At 53.7% G+C, this 25730-nt stretch overlaps 1 protein-coding gene across 1 annotated transcript in view; it reads right to left on the reverse strand.

The window, feature by feature from the left end:
* Positions 1-25730, reverse strand: part of nop2 (NOP2 nucleolar protein homolog (yeast)) — a 57107-nt gene that overhangs the window by 7984 nt on the left and 23393 nt on the right. The window contains exons 5-10 of the mRNA XM_072494500.1: positions 24044-24133; positions 15517-15604; positions 14856-14996; positions 14601-14740; positions 12072-12161; positions 887-1009 (exon numbers count right to left, since the gene is read on the reverse strand). Of these exons, the coding sequence (XP_072350601.1) occupies positions 887-1009; positions 12072-12161; positions 14601-14740; positions 14856-14996; positions 15517-15604; positions 24044-24133 (672 nt within the window). The remainder of the gene's footprint in view (positions 1-886; positions 1010-12071; positions 12162-14600; positions 14741-14855; positions 14997-15516; positions 15605-24043; positions 24134-25730) is intronic.

The raw sequence follows: 25730 nt of genomic DNA on the forward strand, positions 1-25730 counted from the left end.
CCTAGATAACCTTCTTCACTATCCACTGTGCCACCAATCTTGGTGTCATCTGCAAACTTACTAACCATGCCTCCTAAATTCTCATCCAAATCATTAATATAAATCACAAATAACAGTGGACCCAGCACCGATCCCTGAGGCACACCACTGGTCACAGGCCTCCAGTTTGAAAAACAACCCTCTACAACCACCCTCTGCCTTCTGTCGTCCAGCCAATTTTGAATCCAATTGGCAACCTCACCCTGGATCCCGTGAGCTTTAACCTTCTGCAACAACCTACCATGCGGTACCTTGTCAAAGGCTTTGCTAAAGTCCATGTAGACAACGTCTACTGCACTGCCCTCATCTACTTCTTGGTCACCCCCTCAAAAAAACTCAATCAAATTTGTGAGACATGATTTTCCACGCACAAAGCCATGCTGACTGCCCCGAATCAGTCCTTGCCTCTCTAAATGCTTGTAGATCCTGTCTCTCAGAATACCTTCTAGCAACTTACCTACTACAGACCTTCCCTCCCCCCTTCTCCCCCTCCCCCTCCCCACCTCCCTTCCCCCTCCCCCCCCCCCTCCCCCACCTCCCCTCCTCCTCCCCCACTCCCTCCCCTCCTCACCCACTCCCTCCCCTCCTCCCTTCCTCACCCCCACCCCCTTTCACACACACCCCCGCCCCAACCCCACCCCTCTCTCCCCCCAAGCCCTGTCCGGATTCGCCCCAGCTCGTGCCCAGTATCCTCCCACCTCACTGTCCAGACAGGGCAGATGCTTGCTTTGCAATCAAGATGCAAAATCCTCCCGCCCACCTCCCGCAGCTCCAACGACCTGCGCCAGCCACCATTGGGAAAAGCAGGCGCCCGCACGGTCAGACTGAATGCGAGGATATTCCTCACCGTCACAGAGCAGGTGCAGTAGACCAGGTAGCCACCGGTTTTCGACTTTGCATCCAATGAGTCAATGGCGGAGAGCATGAGCTCCTTCTGCAGGTGGGCACAACGAAGGATATCACGCTCATCCTGAGATACGAGGGGAAGAGAGAGGGAGAGACACAGCATGGTCAGTGATAGGGGAAGGAGAGGGCGAGCACGAAGCACGCAAGGGTGAGAGAGAGAGAGACGGGGGAGAGAGAAAGACTGGGGAGTGAGAGAGAGAGGGGGAAGAGACAGAGCGAGAGACGGGGAAGATAGAGAGAGACGGGGAAGAGACAGAGAGAGACGGGGAAGAGACAGAGAGAGACGGGGAAGAGACAGAGAGAGACGGGGAAGAGACAGAGAGAAGGGGAAGAAAGAGAGAGAGAGACAGGGAAGAAAGAGAGAGAGAGAGACGGGGAAGAGACAGAGAGAGACGGGGAAGAGACAGAGAGAAGGGGAAGAAAGAGAGAGAGAGACAGGGAAGAAAGAGAGAGAGAGAGAGAGAGAGAGACGGGGAAGAGAGAAAGAGAGAGAGACGGGGAAGAGAGAGAGAGAGGGGGACGGGGAAGAGAGAGAGAGAGAGAGAGGGGGACGGGGAAGAGAGAGAGAGAGAGAGAGGGGGACGGGAAGAGAGAGAGAGAGAGAGAGAGAGAGAGAGACGGGGAAGGAGAGAGAGAGAGAGACGGGGAAGAGAGAGAGAAAGAGAGAGAGAGAGAGACGGGGAAGAGAGAGAGAGACGGGGAAGAGAGAGACGGAGAAGAGAGAGAGAGACGGGGAAGAGAGAGAGAGAGAGACGGGGAAAAGAGAGAGAGAGAGACGGGGAAGAGAGAGAGAGAGAGACGGGGAAGAGAGAGAGAGAGAGAGACGGGGAAGAGAGAGAGAGACGGGGAAGAGAGAGAGAGAGACGGGGAAGAGAGAGAGAGAGACGGGGAAGAGAGAGAGAGACGGGGAAGAGTGAGAGAGACGGGGAAGAGAGAGAGAGACGGGGAAGAGAGAGAGAGACGGGGAAGAGAGAGAGAGACGGGGAAGAGAGAGAGAGACGGGGAAGAGAGAGAGAGACGGGGAAGAGAGAGAGAGACGGGGAAGAGAGAGAGAGACGGGGAAGAGAGAGAGAGACGGGGAAGAGAGAGAGGGGGAAGAGAGAGAGAGAGACGGGGAAGAGAGAGAGAGAGAGACGGGGAAGAGAGAGAGAGAGAGACGGGGAAGAGAGAGAGAGAGACGGGGAAGAGAGAGAGAGAGAGACGGGGAAGAGAGAGAGAGAGACGGGGAAGAGAGAGAGAGAGAGACGGGGAAGAGAGAGAGAGAGACGGGGAAGAGAGAGAGACGGGAAGAGAGAGAGACGGTGAAGAGAGAGAGAGACGGGGAAGAGAGAGAGACGGTGAACGAGAGAGACGGGGAAGAGAGAGAGAGAGACGGGGAAGAGAGAGAGAGAGACGGGGAAGAGAGAGAGAGAGACGGGGAAGAGAGAGAGAGACGGGGAAGAGAGAGAGAGACGGGGAAGAGAGAGAGAGAGAGACGGGGGAGACAGAGAGGCGGGGGAAAGAGAGAGGCGGGGGAGGGAGAGAGGCGGGGGAGAGAGAGAGAGACGGGGGAGAGAGAGAGAGAGACGGGGGAGAGAGAGAGAGACGGGGGAGAGAGAGAGACGGGGAGAGAGAGAGAGACGGGGAGAGAGAGAGAGGCGGGGGAGAGAGAGAGGCGGGGGAGAGAGAGAGGGCGGGGGCGAGAGAGAGAGACGGGGGAGAGAGAGAGAGACGGGGGAGAGAGACGGGGGAGAGAGAGAGACGGGGAGAGAGAGAGAGACGGGGGAGAGAGAGAGACGGGGGAGAGAGAGGGACGGGGAGAGAGAGGGACGGGGAGAGAGAGGGACGGGGGAGAGAGAGGGACGGGGGAGAGAGAGGGACGGGGGAGAGAGAGGGACGGGGGAGAGAGAGGGACGGGGGAGAGAGAGGGACGGGGGAGAGAGAGGGACGGGGTAGAGAGAGGGACGGGGGAGAGAGAGGGACGGGGGAGAGAGAGGGACGGGGGAGAGAGAGGGACGGGGGAGAGAGAGGGACGGGGGAGAGAGAGGGACGGGGGAGAGAGAGGGACGGGGGGAGAGAGAGGGACGGGGGAGAGAGAGGGACGGGGGAGAGAGAGGGACGGGGGAGGAGAGGGAAGAGGGACGGGGAGAGAGAGGGACGGGGGAGAGAGAGGGACGGGGGAGAGAGAGGGACGGGGAGGGGAGAGAGGGACGGGGGAGAGAGAGGGACGGGGGAGAGAGAGGGACGGGGGAGAGAGAGGGACGGGGGAGAGAGAGGGACGGGGGAGAGAGAGGGACGGGGGAGAGAGAGGGACGGGGGAGAGAGAGAGGGGACGGGGGGAGAGAGAGGGACGGGGGAGAGAGAGGGACGGGGGAGAGAGAGGGACGGGGGGAGAGAGAGGGACGGGGGAGAGAGAGGGACGGGGGAGAGAGAGGGACGGGGGAGAGAGAGGGACGGGGGAGAGAGAGGGACGGGGGAGAGAGAGGGACGGGGGGAGAGAGAGAGGGACGGGGGAGAGAGAGGGACGGGGGAGAGAGAGGGACGGGGAGAGAGAGGGACGGGGGGAGAGAGAAAGAGACGGGGAAGAGAGAAAGAGACGGGGAAGAGAGAAAGAGACGGGGAAGGGAGAAAGAGACGGGAAAGAGAGAAAGAGACGGGGAAGAGAGAAAGAGACGGGGAAGAGAGAAAGAGACGGGGAAGAGAGAAAGAGACGGGGAAGGGAGAAAGAGACGGGGAAGGGAGAAAGAGACGGGGAAGGGAGAAAGAGACGGGAAGAGAGAAAGAGACGGGGAAGAGAGAAAGAGACGGGGAAGAGAGAAAGAGACGGGGAAGAGAGAAAGAGACGGGGAAGAGAGAGAGAGACGGGGAAGAGAGAGAGAGAGAGATAGAGACGGGGAAGAGAGAGAGACGGGGGAGAGAGAGAGAGACACGGGGAAGAGAGAGAGAGACGGGGAAGAGAGAGAGAGAGACGGGGGAAAGAGAGAGAGAGAGAGACGGGGAAGAGAGAGAGCGAGACGGGGAAGAGAGAGAGCGAGACGGGGAAGAGAGAGAGCGAGACGGGGAAGAGAGAGAGCGAGACGGGGAAGAGAGAGAGCGAGACGGGGAAGAGAGAGAGCGAGACGGGGAAGAGAGAGAGCGAGACGGAGAAGAGAGAGAGAGAGACGGGGAGAGAAAGAGAGACTGAGAGAGACGGGGAGAGAAAGAGAGACTGAGAGAGAAACAGGGACAGCGGTGAAAAAGAGGGACGGGGGGAGAGAAAGAGAGACGGGGGAGAGAAAGAGAGACGGGGGAGAGAAAGAGAGACGGGGGAGAGAGAGTGAGACGGGGGAGAGAGAGTGAGACGGGGGAGAGAGAGTGAGACGGGGAGAGAGAGTGAGACGGGGGAGAGAGAGTGAGACGGGGGAGAGAGAGTGAGACGGGGGAGAGAGAGTGAGACGGGGGAGAGAGAGTGAGACGGGGGGAGAGAGAGTGAGACGGGGAAGAGAGAGTGAGACGGGGGAGAGAGAGTGAGACGGGGGAAGAGAGAGTGAGACGGGGGAAGAGAGAGTGAGACGGGGGAAGAGAGAGTGAGACGGGGGAAGAGAGAGTGAGACGGGGGAGAGAGAGTGAGACGGGGGAGAGAGAGTGAGACGGGGAGAGAGAGTGAGACGGGGGAGAGAGAGTGAGACGGGGGGAGAGAGAGTGAGACGGGGGAGAGAGAGTGAGACGGGGGAGAGAGAGTGAGACGGGGGAGAGAGAGTGAGACGGGGGAGAGAGAGTGAGACGGGGGGAGAGAGAGTGAGACGGGGGAGAGAGAGTGAGACGGGGGAGAGAGAGTGAGACGGGAGGGGGAGAGAGAGTGAGACGGGGGAGAGAGAGTGAGACGGGGAGAGAGAGTGAGACGGGGGAGAGAGAGTGAGACGGGGGAGAGAGAGTGAGACGGGGGAGAGAGAGTGAGACGGGGGGAGAGAGAGTGAGACGGGGGAGAGAGAGTGAGACGGGGGAGAGAGAGTGAGACGGGGGAGAGAGAGTGAGACGGGGGAGAGAGAGTGAGACGGGGGAGAGAGAGTGAGACGGGGGAGAGAGAGTGAGACGGGGGAGAGAGAGTGAGACCGGGGGAGAGAGAGTGAGACGGGGAGAGAGAGTGAGACGGGAGAGAGAGGAGACGGAGAGAGAGTGAGACGGGGGAGAGAGGAGTGAGACGGGGGGGGGGGGGGAGATAGAGAGACGGGGAGAGAGAGTGAGACGGGGGAGAGAGAGTGAGACGGGGAGAGAGAGTGAGACGGGGAGAGAGAGTGAGACGGGGAAGAGAGAGTGACGGGGGAAGAGAGAGTGACGGGGGAAGAGAGAGTGACGGGGAAGAGAGAGTGACGGGGGAGAGAGAGTGACGGGGGAGAGAGAGTGACGGGGGAGAGAGAGTGAGACGGGGGAAAGAGAGAGAGAGAGACGGGGAAGAGAGAGAGAGACGGGGAAGAGAGAGAGAGAGAGACGGGGAGAGAGAGAGAGACGGGGTAGAGAGGGAGAGACGAGGAAGAGAGGGAGAGACGAGAAAGAGAGGGAAGAGACGGGGGAGAGAGAAAGAGACGGGGAAGAGAGAAAGAGACGGGGAAGAGAGAAAGAGACGAGGAAGAGAGAAAGAGACGGGGAAGAGAGAAAGAGACGGGGAGAGAGAGAAAGAGACGGGGGAAGAGAGAAAGAGACGGGGAAGAGAGAAAGAGACGGGGAAGAGAGAAAGAGACGGGGAAGAGAGAGAAGAGACGGGGAAGAGAGAAAGAGACGGGGAAGAGAGAAAGAGACGAGGAAGAGAGAAAGAGACGGATAAGAGAGAAAGAGACGGATAAGAGAGAAAGAGACGGGGAAGAGAGAAAGAGACGGGGAAGAGAGAAAGAGACGGGGAAGAGAGAAAGAGACGGGGAAGAGAGAAAGAGACGGGGAAGAGAGAAAGAGACGGGGAAGAGAGAAAGAGACGGGGAAGAGAGAAAGAGACGGGGAAGAGAGAAAGAGACGGGGAAGAGAGAAAGAGACGGGGAAGAGAGAAAGAGACGGGGGGGGGGGGGGGGGGGGGAGATTGTGAGACGGGGGAGAGAGAGTGAGACGGGGGAGAGAGAGTGAGACGGGGGAGAGAGAGTGAGACGGGGGAGGAGAGAGAGAGAGACGGGGGAGAGAGAGTGAGACGGGGGAGAGAGAGTGAGACGGGGGAGAGAGAGTGAGACGGGGGAGAGAGAGTGAGACGGGGGAGAGAGAGTGAGACGGGGGAGAGAGAGTGAGACGGGGAGAGAGAGAGTGAGACGGGGGGAGAGAGAGTGAGACGGGGGAGAGAGAGTGAGACGGGGGAGAGAGAGTGAGACGGGGGGAGAGAGAGTGAGACGGGGGGAGAGAGAGTGAGACGGGGGAGAGAGAGTGAGACGGGGGAGAGAGAGTGAGACGGGGGAGAGAGAGTGAGACGGGGGAGAGAGAGTGAGACGGGGGAGAGAGAGTGAGACGACGGGGAGGGACGAGAGAGTGAGACGGGGAGAGAGAGTGAGACGGGGAGAGAGAGTGAGACGGGGGGGAGAGAGAGTGAGACGGGGGGGGGGGGGAGATTGAGAGACGGGGAGAGAGAGTGAGACGGGGGGAGAGAGAGTGAGACGGGGAGAGAGAGTGAGACGGGGAGAGAGAGTGAGACGGGGAAGAGAGAGTGACGGGGAAGAGAGAGTGACGGGGAAGAGAGAGTGACGGGGAAGAGAGAGTGACGGGGGAGAGAGAGTGACGGGGGAGAGAGAGTGACGGGGGAGAGAGAGTGAGACGGGGGAAAGAGAGAGAGAGAGACGGGGAAGAGAGAGAGAGACGGGGAAGAGAGAGAGAGAGAGACGGGGAAGAGAGAGAGAGAGACGGGGTAGAGAGGGAGAGACGAGGAAGAGAGGGAGAGACGAGAAAGAGAGGAAGAGACGGGGAAGAGAGAAAGAGACGGGAAGAGAGAAAGAGACGGGGAAGAGAGAAAGAGACGAGGAAGAGAGAAAGAGACGGGGAAGAGAGAAAGAGACGGGGAGAGAGAAGAAAGAGACGGGGAAGAGAGAAAGAGACGGGGAAGAGAGAAAGAGACGGGGAAGAGAGAAAGAGACGGGGAGAGAGAAAAGAGACGGGGAAGAGAGAAAGAGACGAGGAAGAGAGAAAGAGACGGATAAGAGAGAAAGAGACGGGATAAGAGAGAAAGAGACGGGGAAGAGAGAAAGAGACGGGGAAGAGAGAAAGAGACGGGGAAGAGAGAAGAGACGGGGAAGAGAGAAAGAGACGGGGAAGAGAGAAAGAGACGGGGAAGAGAGAAAGAGACGGGAAGAGAGAAAGAGACGGGGAAGAGAGAAAGAGACGGGGAAGAGAGAAAGAGACGGGGAAGAGAGAAAGAGACGGGAAGAGAGAAAGAGACGGGGGGGGGGGGGGGGGGGGAGATTGTGAGACGGGGGAGAGAGAGTGAGACGGGGGAGAGAGAGTGAGACGGGGGAGAGAGAGAGTGAGACGGGGGAGAGAGAGTGAGACGGGGGAGAGAGAGTGAGACGGGGGAGAGAGAAAGAGACGGGGGAGAGAGAAAGAGACGGGGGGAGAGAGAAAGAGACGGGGAGAGAGAAAGAGACCGGGAGAGAGAAAGAGACGGGGGAGAGAGAAAGAGACGGAGGAGAGAGAAAGAGACGGGGAGAGAGAAAGAGACGGGGAGAGAGAAAGAGACGGGGAGAGAGAAGAGACGGGGGAGAGAGAAAGAGACGGGGAAGAGAGAAAGAGACGGGGAAGAGAGAAAGAGACGGGGAAGAGAGAAAGTGAGGGGGGCGGGGGGGGGAGATTGTGAGACGGGGAAGAGAGAGAGACGGGGAAGAGAGAAAGTGAGGGGGGGGGGGGGAGGAAGATTGTGAGACGGGGGAGAGAGTGAGACGGGGGAGAGAGAGTGAGACGGGGGAGAGAAAGTGAGACGGGGGAGAGAGGAGTGAGACGGGGGAGAGAGAGTGAGACGGGGGAGAGAGAGTGAGACGGGGGAGAGAGAGTGAGACGGGGGAGAGAGAGTGAGACGGGGGAGAGAGAGTGAGACGGGGGAGAGAGAGTGAGACGGGGGAGAGAGAGTGAGACGGGGGAGAGAGAGTGAGACGGGGGAGAGAGAGTGAGACGGGGGAGAGAGTGAGTGAGACGGGGGAGAGAGTGAGTGAGACGGGGGAGAGAGAGTGAGACGGGGGAGAGAGAGTGAGACGGGGGAGAGAGAGTGAGACGGGGGAGAGAGAGTGAGACGGGGGAGAGAGAGTGAGACGGGGGAGAGAGAGTGAGACGGGGGAGAGAGAGTGAGACGGGGGAGAGAGAGTGAGACGGGGGAGAGAGAGTGAGACGGGGGAGAGAGAGTGAGACGGGGGAGAGAGAGTGAGACGGGGGAGAGAGAGTGAGACGGGGGAGAGAGAGTGAGACGGGGGAGAGAGAGTGAGACGGGGGGAGAGAGTGAGACGGGGGAGAGAGAGTGAGACGGGGGAGAGAGAGTGAGACGGGGGAGAGAGAGTGAGACGGGGGAGAGAGAGTGAGACGGGGGAGAGAGAGTGAGACGGGGGAGAGAGAGTGAGACGGGGGAGAGAGAGTGAGACGGGGGAGAGAGAGTGAGACGGGGGAGAGAGAGTGAGACGGGGGAGAGAGAGTGAGACGGGGGAGAGAGAGTGAGACGGGGGAGAGAGAGTGAGACGGGGGAGAGAGAGAGAGAGACGGGGAAGAGAGAGAGAGACGGGGAAAAGAGAGAGAGAGAGACGGGGGAGAGAGAGAGAGAGACGGGGGAGAGAGAGAGAGAGACGGGGGAGAGAGAGACGGGGGAGAGAGAGAGAGACGGGGGAGAGAGAGAGACGGGGAAGAGAGAGTGACGGGGAAGAGAGAGAGAATGAGAGAGACGGGGGAGAGAGAGAGAGAGACGGGGGAGAGAGAGAGAGAGACGGGGGAGAGAGAGAGAGACGGGGGAGAGAGAGTGACGGGGAAGAGAGAGTGACGGGGAAGAGAGAGAGAGACGGGGAAGAGAGAAAGAGACAGGGAAGAGAGAAAGAGAGGGGGGGGTGGGGATAGTGAGATGGGGAGAGAGAGTGAGATGGGGAGAGAGAGTGAGATGGGGAGAGAGAGTGAGACGGGGAAGAGAGAGTGAGACGGGGAAGAGAGAGTGAGACGGGGAAGAGAGAGTGAGACGGGGAAGAGAGAGTGAGACGGGGAAGAGAGAGTGAGACGGGGAAAAGAGAGTGACGGGGAAAAGAGAGTGACGGGGAAAAGAGAGTGACGGGGAAAAGAGAGTGACGGGGAAAAGAGAGTGACGGGGAAAAGAGAGTGACGGGGAAGGGAGAAAGAGACGGGGAAGCGAGAAAGAGACGGGGAAGCGAGAAAGAGACGGGGAAGCGAGAAAGAGACGGGGAAGCGAGAAAGAGACGGGGAAGCGAGAAAGAGACGGGGAAGCGAGAAAGAGACGGGGAAGCGAGAAAGAGACGGGGAAGCGAGAAAGAGACGGGGAAGCGAGAAAGAGACGGGGAAGCGAGAAAGAGACGGGGAAGCGAGAAAGAGACGGGGAAGCGAGAAAGAGACGGGGAAGCGAGAAAGAGACGGGGAAGCGAGAAAGAGACGGGGAAGCGAGAAAGAGACGGGGAAGCGAGAAAGAGACGGGGAAGCGAGAAAGAGACGGGGAAGCGAGAAAGAGACGGGGAAGAGAGAAAGAGACGGGGAAGAGAGAAAGAGACGGGGAAGAGAGAAAGAGACGGGGAAGAGAGAAAGAGACGGGGAAGAGAGAAAGAGACGGGGGAAGAGAGAAAGAGACGGGGGAAGAGAGAAAGAGACGGGGGAAGAGAGAAAGAGACGGGGGAAGAGAGAAAGAGACGGGGGAAGAGAGAAAGAGACGGGGGAAGAGAGAAAGAGACGGGGGAAAGAGAGAAAGAGACGGGGGAAGAGAGAAAGAGACGGGGGAAGAGAGAAAGAGACGGGGGAAGAGAGAAAGAGACGGGGGAAGAGAGAAAGAGACGGGGGAAGAGAGAAAGAGACGGGGGAAGAGAGACAGAGACGGGGGAAGAGAGAAAGAGACGGGGGAAGAGAGAAAGAGACGGGGAAGAGAGAAAGAGACGGGGGAAGAGAGAAAGAGACGGGGGAAGAGAGAAAGAGACGGGGGAAGAGAGAAAGAGACGGGGGAAGAGAGAAAGAGACGGGGGAAGAGAGAAAGAGACGGGGGAAGAGAGAAAGAGACGGGGGAAGAGAGAAAGAGACGGGGGAAGAGAGAAAGAGACGGGGGAAGAGAGAAAGAGACGGGGGAAGAGAGAAAGAGACGGGGGGAGATTGAGAGAGACGGGGGAGATTCAGAGAGACGTGGGAGATTCAGAGAGACGTGGGAGATTCAGAGAGACGTGGGAGATTCAGAGAGACGGGGGAGATTCAGAGAGACGGGGGAGATTCAGAGAGACGGGGGAGATTCAGAGAGACGGGGGAGATTCAGAGAGACGGGGGAGATTCAGAGAGACGGGGGAGATTCAGAGAGACGGGGGAGATTCAGAGACACGGGGGAGATTCAGAGACACGGGGGAGATTCAGAGACACGGGGGAGATTCAGAGAGACGGGGGTGATTCAGAGAGACGGGGGTGATTCAGAGAGACGGGGGCGAGAGAGAGAGACGGGGAAGAGAGAGAGAGAGAGAGAGAGAGAGAGACAGACAGGGAACAGAGCGAGACGGAGAATAGAGAGACGGTGATGTGAGAGAGAGAGAGATAGAGAGAGAGAGAGAGAGACGGGGAGAGAAAGAGAGACTGAGAAAGAGGGACGGCGGTGAAAAAGAGGGACGGGGGAGAAAGAGAGAGATGGGGAAGAAAGAGAGAGACGGGGAAGAAAGAGAGAGACGGGGGAGAAAGAGAGAGATGGGGGAGAGAGAGACGGGGGAGAAAAAGAGAGACGGGGGAGAAAAAGAGAGACGGGGAGAAAGAGAGAGACGGGGAGAAAGAGAGAGACGGGGAGAAAGAGAGAGACGGGGAGAAAGAGAGAGACGGGGAGAGAAAGAGAGACGGGGAGAGAAAGAGAGACGGGGGAGAGAAAGAGAGACGGGGGAGAGAAAGAGAGACGGGGGAGAGAAAGAGAGACGGGGAGAGAAAGAGAGACGGGGAGAGAAAGAGAGACGGGGAGAGAAAGAGAGACGGGGAGAGAAAGAGAGACGGGGAGAGAAAGAGAGACGGGGAGAGAAAGCGAGACGGGGAGAGAAAGCGAGACGGGGAGAGAAAGCGAGACGGGGAGAGAAAGCGAGACGGGGAGAGAAAGCGAGACGGGGAGAGAAAGCGAGACGGGGAGAGAAAGCGAGACGGGGAGAGAAAGCGAGACGGGGAGAGAAAGCGAGACGGGGAGAGAAAGCGAGACGGGGAGAGAAAGAGAGACGGGGAGAGAAAGAGAGACGGGGAGAGAAAGAGAGACGGGGAGAGAAAGAGAGACGGGGAGAGAAAGAGAGACGGGGAGAGAAAGAGAGACGGGGAGAGAAAGAGAGAGAGAGACGGGGGAGAGAGAGAGAGACGGGGAGAGAAAGAGAGACGGGGAGATAGAGAGAGAGACGGGGAGATAGAGAGAGAGACGGGGAGATAGAGAGAGAGACGGGGAGAGAGAGAGACAGAGACGGGGAGAGAGAGAGACAGAGACGGGGGGCAGAGAGAGACAGAGACGGGGGGCAGAGAGAGACGGGGGGAGAAAGAGAGACAGGGAAGAGAGGGAGAAATGTGGGAGAGAGAGAGAGAGCGATGGGGAGAGACAGAGAGATGGGAGAGACAGAGAGAGAGAGACAGGGAAGGGAGAGATAGGAGGGGAAGAGAGACAGGGGAGAGAAAGAGAGATGGGGAGAGAAAGAGAGAGAGATGGGGGAGAGAGAGAGAGAGACGGGGAGGGAGGGGTGAGGGAGAGAGAGAGAGAGAGACAGGGAGAGAGAGAGAGAGAGACGGGGAGAGAGAGAGAGACGGGGAGAGAGAGAGAGACGGGGAGAGAGAGAGAGACGGGGAGAGAGAGAGAGACGGGGAGAGAGAGAGAGACGGAGAGAGAGAGAGAGACGGGGAGAGAGAGAGAGACGGGGGAGGGGAAGAGAGAGAGACGGGGGAGGGGAAGAGAGAGAGACGGGGGAGAGAGAGAGAGAGAGAGAGGGACGGGGAGAGAGAGAGAGAGATGGGCGTGAGAGAGAGAGACTCACCTTGCTTGTTTTCACTGCTGGGTCTTTCGAGATGACTCCTGTACCACTGCAGGGAGCATCGAGCAAAACGCGGTCAAACCCCCCCATCACCTGACAGTGAGAGAGAGAGATTGGCAGTTATTCCAGGATGGATATTGGGAGCCTGCTCATGGCGGGGTGGTGGTGGTGGTGGGGGGGGGGGGGGGGGTTCACTCGCTGGGACCCTAATTGAGCCTTGTGGTAAGCTGCCTTCTCAAACTACTGCACTCTTTCTAAGTCAGGATGGGACTTGGAGGAGAAGCTCCAGGTGGCGGGGTTCTCCATGTCTCTGCTGCTCTTGTCCTTCTACATGGTAGTGGTCATGGGTTTGGCGGGTCTTGTCTGAGGAGCCTTGCTGAGTTCCTGCAGTGCATCTTGTAGATGGTAAGTGGTAAAGGAAAAAGTGCAGAGGATACTGGAAGTCTGCAGAGGGATTTGGACAGGTTAAGTGAATGGGCTAGGGTCTGGCAGATGGAATACAATGTTGACAAATGTGAGGTTATCCATTTTGGTAGGGATAACAGCAAAAGGGATTATTATTTAAATGATAAAATATTGAAACATGCTGCTGTGCAGAGGGACCTGGGTGTGCTAGTGCATGAGTCGCACAAAGTTGGGTTACAGGTTCAACAGGTGATTACGAAGGCAAATGGAATTTTGTCCTTCATTGCTAGAGGGATGGAGTTTAAGACTAGAGAGGTTGTGCTGCAATTGTATCTGGTGTTAGTGAGGCCACACCTGGAGTATTGTGTTCAGTTTTGGTTTCCTTACTTGAGAAGGGACGTACTGGCACTGGAGGGTGTGCAGAGGAGATTCACTAGGTTAATCCCAGAGCTGAAGGGGTTGGATTACAAGGAGAGGTTGAGTAGACTGGGACTGCACTCGTTGGAATTTAGAAGGATGAGGGGGGGATCTTAAAGAAACATATAAAATTATGAAGAGAATAGATAGGATAGATGCGGGCAGGTTGTTTCCACTGGCGGGTGAAAGCAGAACTAGGGGGCATAGCCTCAAAATAAGGGGAAGTAGATTTAGGACTGAGTTTAGGAGGAACCTCTTCACCCAAAGGTTTGTGAGTCTATGGAATTCCTTGCCCAGTGAAGCAGTAGAGGCTCCTTCATTCAATGTTTTTAAGATGAAGGTAGATAGTTTTTTGAAGAATAAATGGATCAAGGTTATGGTGTTTGGGCCGGAAAGTGGAGCTGAGTCCACAAAAGATCAGCCATGATCTCATTGAATGGCCGAGCAGGCTCGAGGGGCCAGGTGGCCTACTCCTGCTCCTAGTTCTTATGTTCTTATGTGACTCCTGGGTGACAAATGTTGTTGTGCAGAATCCGGAGTCGGTCCACCTGTGCGCTGGCACACGTACCTCGGGATAGGGCATCGGGGGGCTCGTTGAGCTTACCGGGGCGATACAAAATCTCGTAGTTGTAGATGGAGAGCTCAATCCTCCTCTCAAGATTTTATCGTTCTTGATCTTGCCCCACTGTGTGTTGTTAAACATGAAGGCTACCGACCGTTGGTCAGTGAGGAGAGTGAATCTCCTGCCGGCCAGGTAATGCCTCCAATGTCGCACAGCTTCAACGATGGCTTGGGCCTCTTTTTCGATGGAGGAATGCCAAATTTCGGAGGCATGAAGGGTTCGTGAAAAGAATGCCACGGGCCTGCCTGCCTGGTTGAGGGTGGCGGCTAAAGCGACGTCTGATGCGTCGCTTTCGACTTGAAATGGTAACGTCTCGTCGACTGCGTGCATCGCGGCCTTGGCGATGTCGGCCTTAATACGGTTGAAGGCCTGGTGAGCCTCGGCCATTAGGGAAAAAAGAGTGGATTGAATGAGTGGGCGGGCCTTGTCCGCATAATTTGGGACCCACTGGGCGTAGTAAGAAAAGAACCCCAGGCAACGCTTGAGGGCCTTGGGGCAGTGGGGGAGGGGGAGTTCCATGAGGGGGCGCATGCGGTCGGGATCGGGCTCCAGAACTCCGTCTGGACCACATAGCCGAGGATGGCTAAGCGGTTTGTGCTGAACACGCACTTCTCCTTGTTATAAGTTAGGTTGAGGAGAGTGGCGGTGTGGAGAAATTTGGCAAGGTTGGCGTCATGGTCCTGCTGATCGTGGCCACAGATGGTGACATTGTCTAGGTACGGGAAAGTGTCCCGCAGCCCGTACCGGTCAACCATTCGGTCCATTTCCCGTTGGAAAACCGAGAACCCGTTGGTGACGCCAAGGGGAACTCCTGCTTCTAATTCTTATGTTCATATGGTACCCACGGCTGCCCCTGTGCACCTGTGGTGGAGGGTTTGACTGTTTGTTGAAAAGCTGCCCATTAAGCAGGCTGCTTTGTCCTGGATGGCGTTGGGCTTCTCCAGTGTGAGGGAGGGGTTTGAAACAGCCTGGGTTCCTGCGGCTGATCCCATGGCCCCTGGGTTTGGGAGGAGGTGGTGACGCCTGGGTTATGGAGGAGAGCAGGGGAGCGCGGAGTTGGGGGGAGGAGGAGTGTGTCTGTGCTCCACCTTGGGGAATTCTCGGCCATCGTAGTTACAGATGATGGTGTTGGTGACTCCGAGGCGATGAAGGTTGCCTACGACACTCTTAAGACGCTCACTGCTCAAGTCGTTAGCGACGATGAGGCCTGTGTTCTTCATTAGTTGAGCTGTTGGTGGGAGGCAAGAATAGAAAAAACGTCAGCGCCTCAGGCCACGCACCTCATTTGCAGCCCCCAGGTCCAACCCCCCAACCCTCCCCCTCCCCCCCAACCCGCAGCTCACCGCAGTAAGAGGTCTTCCCTCCCGGAGCACAGCTGAGGTCCAGAAGCTTCTCATTCTCCTGTGGTGCGAGGGCCATAACAGGCAGCAGACTGCAAGCCCCCTGTAACATGTAGTGACCAGCGAGGTACTCAGGAGTGGCACCTGGGATGGGCGTGAGGAGAGAGAGGGAGAGCATGTGCGAGTGAGAGACGCAGAAACATAGCCCTATGTCCCGCACGTGCGCCCCACGGCTCCCCCACCCCGCACCTCGCATGCGCATCCCCCAACCCCTGCACACGCAACCCCAACCCCCGCATCTCGCACGTACCCCCATCCACCCACTGCATCTCTCTTGCGCAGGCACACCTCCACATGTCTCACGCACGTGTATCGCGCATGCACATGTGTCCCCCGAGTCCCATGCACACACGCACACCTTGGGTCTCCCGCACACACACCGTGCTTCGTGCACATCCCCCCCCCCCCCCCCCCCCCCCCCAAGAGTCTTGCGCATACACATATGCACACATCGAGTCCCGCGCACACCAACACACACCCCGGGTCTCGCACGCGTGCACACACACCCCGGGTCCTGCGCACACACACGCACACCAAGTCTCGCACATACACACGCACACATACAGAGACTTGCGCTCCATCCCATGCCAGTTTGAATACTTGCCAATTGGAACTGATGAATCGTAGATGATCAGACCAGTCTTTGACCACTTCCCGAGTGGGTCAAGATTCACCCCCCGGTTAATTAACGCCTGGAAATAGATCGGGGAGAACACAGGTAATGATCAGGAGGGAGCTGGGGGACTGACAGTGAATAAAATGCAGCACGTCGTCTCACTCTCTCCCAGACCCATTGCTTCCTGATTCACAATAACATCCTCCCTCATTACACACTGTGGGAATTCTCATTCCTTATCCTGGGTGTGTTTGATGGGGACAGTGTAGAGGGAGCTTTACTCTGTATCTAACCCCGTGCTGTACCTGTCCTGGGAGTGTTTGATGGGGAGTGTAGAGGGAGCTTTACTCTGTATCTAACCTCGTGCTGTACCTGTCCTGGAAGTGTTTGATGGGGACAGTGTAGAGGGAGCTTTACTCTGCATCTAACCCTGTGCTGTACCTGTCCTGGGAGTGTTTAATGGGGACAGTGTAGAGGGAGCTTTACTCTGTATCTAACCCTGTGTTGTACCTGTCCTGGGAGTGTTTGATGGGGACAGTGTACAGGGAGCTTTACTCTGTATCTAACCCTGTGCTGTACCTGCCCTGGGAGTGTTTGATGTGGACAGTGTACAGGGAGCTTTACTCTGTATCTAACCCCGTGCTGTACCTGTCCTGGGAGTGTTTGATGGGGACAGAGTAGAGGGAGCTTTACTCTGTATCTAACCCCGTGCTGTACCTGCCCTGGGAATGTTTGATGGGGACAGTGTACAGGGAGCTTTACTCTGTATCTAACCCTGTGCTGTACCTGTCCTGGGAGTGTTTGATGGGGACAGAGTAGAGGGAGCTTTACTCTGTACCTAACCCTGTGCTGTGCCTGTCCTGGGAGAGTTTGATGGGGACAGTGTACAGGGAGCTTTACTCTGTATCTAACCCTGTGCTGTACCTGTCCTGGGAGTGTTTGATGGGGACAGTGTAAAGGGAGCTTTACTCTGTATCTAACCCTGTGCTGTACCTGTCCTGCGAGTGTTTGATGGGGACAGTGTAGAGGGAGCTTTACTCTATCTAACGCCGTGCTGTACCTGTCCTGGGAGTGTTTGATGGGGACAGAGTAGAGGGAGCTTTACTCTGTACCTAACCCTGTGCTGTGCCTGTCCTGGGAGAGTTTGATGGGGACAGTGTAGAGGGAGCTTTACTCTGTACCTAACCCTGTGCTGACCTGTCCTGAGAGTGTTTGATGGGCCAGTGTAGTGGGAGCTTTACTCTGTATCTAACCCCGTGCTGTACCTGTCCTGGGAGTGTTTGATGGGGACAGTGTAGAGGGAGCTTTACTCTGTATCTAACCCTGTGCTGTACCTGTCCTGGGAGTGTTTGATGGGGACAGTGTAGAGGGAGCTTTACTCTGTATCTAACCCTGTGCTGTACCTGTCCTGGGAGTTTTTGATGGGGACAGTGTAGAGAGAGCTTTACCCTGTATCTAACCCCGTGCTCTCTTCATCACCTTGTCTAGCTGTCGACGTGCACTCCCAAAGTCTCTCACTTCCCCAAATCCTCTCAATACCTTCCCGTATTGTGTATTCCCTTGGTAAATTTGCCCTCCCCAGACTTTTCGGGATCGAATTCTGTTTGTCACTTATCTGCCCACTTGGCCAAATCACTAATATCATTCTGGAGTCGGAAGCTATCCTCACTGCCAACTACATGGCCAATTGCTGTGCCATCTGCAAATGTCCTGAATGGGCCTCCCACATTTAAGTCTAAACCATTAATATATGTTAGCCTCTGGCTGCTGTTGAGTGAAGAGTCAAGAGATCTTTCCTTTTCCCAAACACCTTTATTATTATTTGAACACACTCAGCATCAAACTCTATTGTCATGTGAGAGTAGCTTTAAGAAATGGGTGTTCATAAAAGGGTGTGTATATAAATATCTGCAGTGAGAGTACCTTTAAGAAATGGGTGTTTATTACTGCAGTGATGTCAGAGAGTGGGTGGAGCTGCGCTGTCAGCATTTTACTTTCGTTTTAGGCTGTTTGCTGCAGTGTGTGTTTTAGTTTTGTTTTCAGTGTTGGAGCTGAAGCCAGACAGAGCAGGTGTACTGTTGATCTCTCTGCCATGAAAAGACTATCTCTTGATCATGTGGGTGGCACGGTCGCACAGTGGTTAGTATTGTCGCTTCACAGCTCCAGGTTCGATTCCCGGCTTGGGTCACTGTCTGTGCGGAGTCTGCACGTTCTCCCCGTGGCTGCGTGGGTTTTCTCCGGGTGCTCCGGTTTCCTCCCACAGTCCTAAGACGTGCAGGTTAGGTGGATTGGCCATGATAAATTGCCCCTTAGTGACCAAAGGGGTTGGGTGTGGTTGCTGGGTTACGGGTATGGGGCGGAGTTCTGGACTTAAATGCGGGTGCTCTTTCCAAGGGCTGGTGCAGGCTCGATGGGCTGAATGGCCTCCTTCTGCACTGTAAATTCTATGTAATTCTATGTACTTTGGTGAATTCAGAATTATAAATGTGCTCAGTAGTGAATGTAAACCTAATGTGCTTCTGTTAAAAGGTGTTTCTTTTGTCTGGATGTTGTTTGGGAAGTAATTAAGGATTACTTAATGTTGTATTCTTTGGGGGTTGTATTTGAATTGATGGTTGCTAAGATGTTCACTGTATGTTTTAAAAAGGTTAACTGATGAAGTCATAGAATAAACATTGTTTTGCTTTAAAAGATACTTATCCATTGCTGCTGTACCACACCTGTAGAGTGGGCCGTGTGCTCCCCAGACCACAATCTATTAAAATTTGTGTGTCAGGTGAACTCCATGATACACTTTGGGGTTCTCTAAACCCCAGCCCATAACACTATCATCACATTACATGCCCCAAAGGCCACCTGTAGCCTCTACATATCAGTGCCAATTATTGGATCAATGAGACTTCTAATTGGAATGTTTCTTAACCCATTCATTAACCATCTCCCCTTCCTTGGAGAAGAAAAAACATTTGGTGAAAACAAAATTTCAAGAAACTCAGACACGCTCCTCTTTTTAGGAAAAAAAACCAAAGTCACAGAAACAGGCGCTCTTCATTAACAATATCCAAAAGTTTCTGTGAACTAGCCCCTCTTTTCGTTAAACAGTCGGACAATTGATAGCTACCGCCGACCCATTTAATTTTTGCTCTCTCCCCTCTGTCCAACATCTGCTTCAAACTTGCGATGTCTATCGTTAGCCTTTTCTCATTGACACTTTTTGTAGAGCGCACATTATCCCAGAGGGATTTATTGTCAATGTGACACTCAATGGGTATGTTACACAAATCCCCTAACCCCAAAATGTCTGCCAATATCGGAGATATATAAAAGGCCATATCCACCGCCTCTACAAGGCTTAAAGTCTCAGCAGCCAAAGTGCTTTTGACCACTCTCCTTTTTTTCTTTCTTTCCCACACAAGAGGGCAACATTTACCATTGTTCCCCAAAAGGAAAATTATAAAACCTCCTGCGCTTGAAACCCCATCACATACATTTGCATAGGACGCATCACTATAAACTGGGTTTCAAGTGCCTAAAACCGGGAACCTCAAAACACACTCCTGAACTTTTAGTTTGACCAACTCTTTATTTGCTCTGATTATGTCTTCCACTTTAGGATCATTCATTTTTGTACTCAACTCTAAGACATCAAAACTGGGCTAGTCTGTCTACCTAACCAATTCAGCTGCCCAGTTAAACTTCGCAGTTGCTCTTTTTCCATCTTTGAAACCATTGCGCCTTTTTGTGAAAGCCGGCCACGACTAATTGCTATTGGGCTGATGCTCTCCAAATAAGATTGTTGACGTAAAGTTGCCCCAAACTTAGTCTGTCCGAATCCAGTCCAATATATTTAAATGCACCGGAAGCCTGGCTTCCAACCCTGAATTCTTTCCTCAACCCAGAGATTACAATAGCGTCGAAATCACTAGCCCACCCCACAAAAAATCATCGACATGCATCATAAAGATGCCAGAAAGATTTCCCTTATGGTGCCAGTAAAACATTGCCGGATCTGCTTTCAACTGGCAACAGCCTAATCTCACGTGCATGTGGGCTTCTACTCCTAGTAGCATTCATAGTCTTACCCATGTTGCGACATTGACAAATTGCATCCCCTATCCCGCCTGGTATCTTGTTCTGTACTGCTACTGTTTGATCTTTCCCTTCTGCTGTGTGATGTCCTTTCAATAGTTCTTGACCTTTTCCTGCAGACCTGTTCACTATCTGATGTACTATCTGAATTGGCATTGCGTATCTGTGCCCTCCATTTTTGAACTTCGTGTTCCCAATACATTGTCTTGTCACCCTCCCCTATATGCTGTACATTCAAACAACGTTTATACTTTCCAGTGGCCTTCTCTGCTCTACTAGTAACAGTTGCATCCTTCCATTGACTAGACCCTTCAGGCAAGTATGTCACTTTTGTACTAACTTTTGGTAGTTGTCATTACGTAAAAATGGCCTGTTCTAATTCACCAGAAGTGTTGTGTTCCTCTCCAGAAATCCTGTCTGTATCAGTTAACTGATCCTCATAGTTCTGTAACACGTGCTTCCTAGATGACCCTGGTTCCTCATCATGTCTGTCTATGTCTAAATTTGAAAATTTGTAATCTGTACCCATTATCCTTGATGAATGTACCCTAACAGTCTGATTGGCATGTTGCAAAATAATTGTTTTGCCATCTACGCCTATGATCTTCCCTGGGCCTTTCCATTCATTAAAATTGTCTCTCTTATAGTGTACTATGTCTCTGAAAAACGGTATTTGATGGCCGTACATTATGCGTTAAAGCTCTGCAAATTCTTTCAGAGACTTTGGCTTCCATAAAAGCTTTTCTACTGCTATGTAACGCATTTAAATACTCAGCAACGGCAGAGCTAATTGTAGTCCCTTCCCAAGCTGGAGGCTGGTCATCCAAAATGGATGGAATTTTAGCATTTCTACCAAACACTAATTGATAGGCATTATAGCCCCTAACCATCTACAACAAATTCTTTGCATGTACTGCCCATGCTAAGGCTGAATTTAACTTGCAATTTGGTCTATCTGCAAAAGTTTTCCGGAGCACGTCATCTATTGCTGTATGGTTTCTTTCACACAAACCATTACTAAATGGGCTTTCCGCAGCCGTATTCATAACTTATATATTTACGTTTTCATACATATCCCTAAACTCATCATTAGCAAATTCTCCCCCATTGTCCGTAAGGAATTTTGCCAGTGGGCCCATTCCTGTCCCTATCCATTTTTCCACGATCTGATCCAGGATTACGCTCTTTTCTTTACTTCGTATAATCGTTGATTGACTAAATCTGGTTGCTATATCGACAAAACGCAAAATAAATATATTGTTAGCTTTATCCCAGATCTTAAGGTCCATGGCCACAATGTCGTTAAAATCCTTGGCCAAAGGTAGGGTTACTATCGGTCGTGATGGTGTCCCTCTGTACTTTCTACAAATCTCACAGCGATCACTAACCTGTTCTATCTGCTGTGTATGGTCTTCACCCCTTACCCCTGCATCCTTAATAAATTTTCAGCCTCCGAGGAGACGGATGCGCAAATTGCCTATGCAGTTTCAAAACAACACGCTTTTTTATCAGCTAAAGTCCCATTTCCAGCTGCCAATAACACATCCTTAACAACTGTACTTGAAATATTATGTCAGTAATGGAATACAATAGTGTCCCGACTGTGTAAATTATAAGTCCACCGTCTTTCCAAAAACTGTTGCCTTATCCTGTCCCATATCCAGTTCCATGTGTGCTTTCTTCATCGACAGTCTGCTCAGAAGCAAAGATACAACATCCGTGCTGATGAAATTATTCACTCTGGAAATATTGCAAGGGATCACCACTCTTTTCAGCGACTTCAGAGTATTATCATCCCCAAACCTGAAACTTGAGGAACTTTCAAATTCCTTAACCTTGTTACGATTTTCAGCATTCAAAGAATCCAGGTAACATTTTAACCAGTCAATTCCACACACTGTAGATGTACAGCCACTGTCCAATACAGCACAATTGAAGGATTCTGCAACCAACACTGTCATTACCGGAGTAAAACTGCTCGTTAATAGGACAATGCCTTCTTTCTGGTCACTATCTTTTCCTCTTCCGACTCTTCCATTCATGTGTAGCTTCAAACACTCGTTGGACAGTTGAAAGCATAATGGTATCGAGAGTCGCATCGAAAACATTGATTTATCATACCTCAGACATTTCTGGGGTTTATTTTCCTATTACCATTCTCCATGTCCCTCCTCCTATTATAAGTTTTAAATGGGTTTCTGTCCGCATAATTTCCAGGTCCCGATCTCCTTCCATACTCTTGTAACCTGTTTGTAGCCGTACAATCTCGTCATCCTATCAGTAGTGTATCTTCCATAGTTTGCTTTATTGCTCACTGACCCATTTGTGACATAAGAGCCATAGGAATTGAATGTTTCCCCAGGAACTTCTTTAAGGCCTCTGTCATCTGATTGAATAAGGTGTCATTATCCGCAAACTTAACTCCTGTCAAAACCAGGAGCCTATCCATATTGGGCACTTAGGCAGTCCACTCTAGCACTTAAATGCCAACATGGACTGTGGAAATTCCAGGCAGTGTCTGCAGCCTCTTGTATAGTCTGCTAAATTCCATTATATAGTCCTCATTACATAGATCTGAACTGGAATTGGACTAGGGACTGGTTTAGCACAGGGCTAAATCGCTGGCTTTGAAAGCAGACCAATGCAGGCCAGCAGCACGGTTCAATTCCCGTACCAGCCTTCCGAACAGGCGCTGGAATGTGGCGACTAGGGGCTTTTCACAGTAACTTCATTTGAAGCCTACTTGTGACAATAAGTGATTTTCATTTTAATAGATATCCTCTGTTTTCCGGAATCTATTGAATTCTGACCAGGCTTCATACGTACTTAACAAGTCGTCCTTTTGATAAATCTTATTCATAAAATGTAATAGAGTCTGCAGACCTTCTTCTGACTCTAACTCTTCCAACTCCAGTTCAGAAATCACTTTGCTCTGAATTTTACTCTCATAAGGCAGAGAAAGAGCCAATGCCATACCTGGTTTCCTCTTTCCCAAGGCAGTTACCTTAGTCCACATAACAACTGCACTTCTCTATTGGTCGTACGATACCCTTTCAGAAAATAATGGCAGATAGTCATATCCGGACATCTTTATCCAAGATTCAGACTTTTTTTTTTCCTTCTCACTCACTCCCTAGTTGATGCAGAATTTTTGTTTTTTTCCTGGAAAAGTATCTTTCAACCCTTTACATTTACACAGCAACCATACTGTTAGCGTCTAGCTGCTGTTGAGTAAAGAGTCAAGAGATCTGTTCCTTTTCCCAAACACCTTTATTTTTCCTTGAACACACTCAGCACCAAACTCTATCATCACATCACATGTTCCAAAGGCCACCTGCAGCCTCTTTACATATCAGTGCTAATTATTGGATCAATGAGACATCTAATTGGAATGTTTCTTAACCCATTTCTTAACAATATAAACACAAATAGAAAGGGTCGCACTATTTGCAAGAATTGAAAAGCAGATTGTTTTTTCTTAGTCATTTACTGGATGTGGGTGTCACTGGTTAGGCCAGTATTTGCTGCCCATCCCTAATTGTCCTTGAGAAGGTGGTGGGTGAACCACCATCTTGAACCTGCTGCAGTCCCCGTGTGGTGTAGATACACCCCTGACGCTGTTAGGGAGGGAGTTCCAGGATTTTGACCCAGCAACAGTGAAGGATCCACTGACATATTTCCAAGTCAGGGTGGTGAGTGACTTGGAGGAGAACCTCGAGGTGGTGGGGTTCCTAGGTATCTGTGCGTTGGTGGGGAGGGAGTGAAAGTTTGTGATTAGCGTGTTGATCGCACAGGGCTGTTTTATCCTGGATGGTGTGGAGCTTCTCGAGTGTTGTTGGGAGCCTCAGTACTTCAGGCAAGCGGGAGGGCATCACACTCTTGACTTGTGCCATGTAGATGGTGGACAGGCTTCGAAGGGACACTGGGTGCAGTTTTAGTTTCCACGTTGATGGAAGGACAGACTGGCATTGCAAGCGGTGTAGTGAAGGGTCACTAGATCGGTCCCTGGGCTGGGGGGGTTTGCCGTGTGACGAGACAAAACTGTTTTGAGGATCTCTGGAGGTTAGCAGAATGGAGCGTGATCACATGGACTCGGAATTTTGTCGGGGTGACAGGCCCCATGGTCAGGGAGCAGAGAACTCCCCGGGGGGAGGGGGAGGCAACGCCTCAGGATAAAGGTAACGATTGTTTAGGACTGAGCATTTCAGCGTCAAGCGGATTAAGCCTGGGAGAGACAGGCCACAGCGCATCAAGGGATATGGGAAACAGGCAAGTTAGATTGGCTATGATTGCGCTAACTGCTGAACGGGTCTGATGGGCCGAATGGCCCTTCTGCTCTCACCTCGCCTGCTCCTTGGTCGTCGGGGGAAGGGTGATGTGGAAACGGGAAAGTGGGCTGGGCAAGACGGTGTGATGGAATTCTTACCTGCGCCAAATCCCTGCGACGTGTCTTGAGGCTGTTGGTCCGGATGGTAACAGGTCTCTGGACCTCGTTCGCTTCAAGGAAGTCAAGGAGCTGGAGGGACAAGAGAATGAGTGAGAAAGACAGACAGAGAGCTCCTGAGAGCCAGCCAGACAGAGAGGGAGAGAGAGCACCATGCCAGACCGAGAGAGAGGGAGCGAGAGCGCCCGAGAGCCAGCCAGACAGAGAAGGAGAGAGAGCACCATGCCATCCCGAGAGAGAGAGAGAGCAAGAGCGCCCGAGAGCCAGCCAGACAGAGAGGGAGAGAGAGCACCATGACATCCCGAGAGAGAGAGCAAGAGCGCCCGAGAGCCAGCCAGACAGAGAGAGAGCCAGAGCACCAAGCCAGACCAAGTGAGAGGGAGAGAGAGCGCCAAGCCAGACCGAGAGAGGGAGCGAGAGAACCAAGCAAGACCGAGAGAAAGGGAGCGAGAGCACAAAGCCAGACCGAGAGAGAGGGAGCGAGAGCACCAAGCCAGACCGAGAGAGAGAGGGAACGAGAGAACCAAGCCAGACCGAGACAGAGGGAGCGAGAGCACCAAACCAGACCGAGAGAGAGGCAGCGAGAGCGCCAAGGAGGCAGAGAGCGAGAGCACCAAGCCAGACCGAGAGAGAGGCAGCGAGAGCGCCAAGGAGACCGAGAGAGAGGCAGCGAGAGCACCAAGCCAGACCGAGAGAGAGGAGCGAGAGCGCCAAGGAGAGAGACCGAGAGAGAGGGAGCGAGAGCGCCAAGGATACAGACCGAGAGAGAGGGAGCGAGAGCGCCAAGGATACAGACCGAGAGAGAGGGAGCGAGAGCGCCAAGGAGACAGACAGAGAGAGAGGGAGCGAGAGCACCAAGTCAGACTGAGCGAGAGCGCCAAGGAGACAGACCGAGAGAGAGGGAGCGAGAGCACCAAGGAGAGAGACCGAGAGAGAGGGAGTGAGAGCACCAAGCCAGACCGAGAGAGAGGGAGCCAGGCAGAGAGGGAGCGAGAGCGCAAGCATCCAGACAGATAGTGAGCGAGATCACCAAGCAGGCCGAGAGGGAGCGAGAGCGCCAAGCAGCCAGGCAGAGAGGGAGCGAGAGCTCAAGCAGACCAAGGGAGAAGGAGCGAGAGCGTAAAGCAGACAGACCTAGAGAGAGGGAGCGAGAGCGCCAAGCAGACGGACCGAGAGAGAGGGAGCGAGAGCGCCAAGCCAGACCGAGAGAGGGAGCGAGAGCGCCAAGCAGAGAGGGAGCGAGAGTGCCAAGCAGACCGAGGGGGAGGGAGCGAGAGCGCCAATCCAGACCGAGAGAGAGGGAATGAGAGCGCCAAGCAGACAGACCGAGAGGGAGCGAGAGCGCCAAGCCAGACCGAGAGAGAGGCAGCGAGAGCGCCAAGGAGACAGACCAAGAGAGGGAGCGAGAGCGCCAAGCCAGACCGAGAGAGAGGGAGCGAGAGCGCCAAGCAACCAGAGAGGGAGCGAGAGCTCAAGCAGACCGAGGGGGAGGGAGCGAGAGCGCCAAGCAGACCGAGGGAGCGAGAGCACCAAGCCAGACCGAGAGAGGGAGCGAGAGCACCAAGCCAGACCAAGAGAGAGGGAGCGAGAGCGCCAAGCAAGAACGAGAGAGAGGGAGCGAGAGCACCAAGCCAGACCGAGAGAGAGGGTGTGAGAGCACCAAGCCAGA

The sequence above is a fragment of the Scyliorhinus torazame genome, unplaced genomic scaffold (genome assembly GCF_047496885.1).
Source record: "Scyliorhinus torazame isolate Kashiwa2021f unplaced genomic scaffold, sScyTor2.1 scaffold_547, whole genome shotgun sequence".
Lineage (NCBI taxonomy): Eukaryota > Metazoa > Chordata > Chondrichthyes > Carcharhiniformes > Scyliorhinidae > Scyliorhinus > Scyliorhinus torazame.